At 37.6% G+C, this 2,379-nt stretch overlaps 1 protein-coding gene across 1 annotated transcript; it reads right to left on the bottom strand.

The window, feature by feature from the left end:
- Positions 1-364: 364 nt before the first annotated feature.
- On the bottom strand, positions 365-2,156 carry LOC110652001 (vacuolar-sorting receptor 1-like). The gene has a single exon (XM_021807494.2). It carries the CDS (start codon positions 1,898-1,900, stop codon positions 542-544), a length of 1,359 nt encoding a protein of 452 aa, XP_021663186.2. The 5' UTR covers positions 1,901-2,156; the 3' UTR covers positions 365-541.
- Between the last annotated feature and the right edge of the window lie 223 nt (positions 2,157-2,379).

Raw genomic sequence — 2,379 nt, 5'->3', positions numbered from 1 at the left:
AAAAATATTTCTTATATTTAAAATATAAGAATTTTAAAAATGACACTTCAAAAACCGTCACATTGCATATTATATTTTTTTCTACTTTACTTATTATTTTATTAGTGTATATCAATTATTTAAAAAAAATATATTAATTTATTTATTAACACTTAAAATAAAATTATAACTAGTTAAAAATTTTATCATTAATAAAATTTTATAATATCATTGTAAAAATGTAAAATATAAAAATATCTATTAAATTATATTATTAAAATAAAAAAAAATAAATCACTTAATACGCATATAAAATGACTTAGTATTTTATTAAAGGACGAGAAACAAAACGCCAAGATACAAGAACCAACCACCATAGTACAAGCAAAAAAAAAAAAAAAAAAGCTCAAGCACAGGCCAAAACACTAAAAGCATAAGCAAAAGGCAAGCAGCCGAAAGTGCAGCAGCAAATCCAAAAGAAATCTCGGAATCTAAATAAATTCCTGAAATGCAACTGTAGCTATAGCAGGAATTCACCTTTGTGCTGGGCGGTGATATTCATCTACTCTCGCTTATCCTCCTCAAGATCTTCTCCCAGTCCCATCCTTTCTAGCTTAGTTGCAATATCCACACTGCTTGCTAACGAGGTACCCTCCTCGTCGAAGTCCTCTCCTGTCTCCTTCAAATATGCATATCTCCGATGAAAACATATGGCCGGTTTTGTGGTCTCTTCGAAATCTGCACAAATAGCCTTAAGAACTGGCCCTTTATCCAACTTACCTCTATACTGTTTGTTGTTAACAACAAGAGTTGGCAGTGTAGTCACATCCCCACGAAAGCCTTTTCCAATCTGGGCATCTTGTTCAGCTTTTAGAACAGGGTTTTCCACATCTGCCTCAGTGTCGCCTATACACTTGTCTATCTTATTGAGGTCAACACCAAGAGATTGGATGACTTTATCTGCGCACTGTTTAGTGTATTTCTTATCCTTCATTGGGCAACGGATTGCAAAGTCGGTGACGTAATCCCACCAAAGCCATGGCTTTCCCCGTTCGTTGGCCACTTTAAAGAAGCAAGCTTGTCGCAGATTTTCAACCACGACATCTTTTCCAGCATATCCAATGCTAAAGTCCTGCTCAGGATCTGGAGCACAGTACCTACCGTGGTTTATGCACTGGGATTTGCATTGTTTGCTCAGAATGAATGCTTCCGGGCAATACCATGTTATATAGTGTGGGGTGAATTGAGTGTAACCCTTCTTCTCAAGTATCTGAGCTGCACCTTTGAAATTCCTGACAAACTCCATCTGGCTGTCACACGTTGGCCCACACACATCATTGCTGTTTGTCCAGAACTCATATTCAACACGCTCATCACGATGTGGAAGAGCCTCTCTCCAATCAAGATTTATGTTAACCAACTCCCCAACAGACAGAGCCTTCTTGATACTGTCTCCCAATGACTTGCTGATAAGGGCTGAAGGAATGTTGATATTTTGCAGATATTTATCATTTTCTTCTTCAGGGGTGTCTATCGTAATCAGTGGTTCATTCCTGTCATCTGAAACCAGAATAGCTGCTGCTCCACCATTCTGTGCATTCCAGGCCTTCAGGGTGAAGTAACAATCTCCTCGATCGGCAAGAAGAAAAGTGGGTAGAGCTCCAGACTTTGATTTGAAGGCGATATCAACTTCATTGAATCCCTTGCACGCTTTCTGATTCTCTTTTGGATAAACCACAGTCCCAACTAAAGTCCCTCCATACTGAGGAACCCCAAAATTCCCAATAGCACATTCATACACCCCCTCCACTGAATCTGGCGAAGTTACTTTCAAGCTGTTCTTCTCAACAACAAATCCACCAAAGCAAGACACACACAGCAAAAGCCAAAGACAAAGGAAAAAACCTAGCTTTTCCCTCATCCTTGCACTATACTAATTCTCTCTACCGATCAAATGCAACCAATCGAGAGAATAAAAAGGCCGATGTTAATTATAAGTTTTAACGCCTCTTCTTCGAAAAACCCGGACAATGAAATAATCAATTGGCACAAATACGAATGGAATCTTAAAGATTAAGAATTGAGAAAAAAGACGAAGGTGAAGGCGGCAAATCCAATGAATCTAGCTCTTGTAAATAGATGAAAGCTCGATAATTTCGAAAACCCAGATAGGAAATACGAAAGCTTTGATTTGCGCTCTAAGGTTCTGGGTCTTCGCTGGATGGCAAAGGTGATATATATAGATGGCCTCAATTGGCCTCAATTTAAAATTGCCATAATGAAAGCCTTCGTTGGGATTTTGAGTCCTTCATGTTAAATGTTGATCAATTAATTTTATTTTCAAATAATAAAAGTCCAGCAACAATCATGTCCTGATTTTAAGAAATAAATAATTATTGA

Source organism: Hevea brasiliensis, chromosome 18, assembly GCF_030052815.1.
Source record: "Hevea brasiliensis isolate MT/VB/25A 57/8 chromosome 18, ASM3005281v1, whole genome shotgun sequence".
In the NCBI taxonomy this organism is placed as follows: Eukaryota; Viridiplantae; Streptophyta; class Magnoliopsida; order Malpighiales; family Euphorbiaceae; genus Hevea; species Hevea brasiliensis.
Note: the sequence above shows the minus strand (reverse complement) of the source record. Positions and strands in the feature narration are given on the sequence as shown.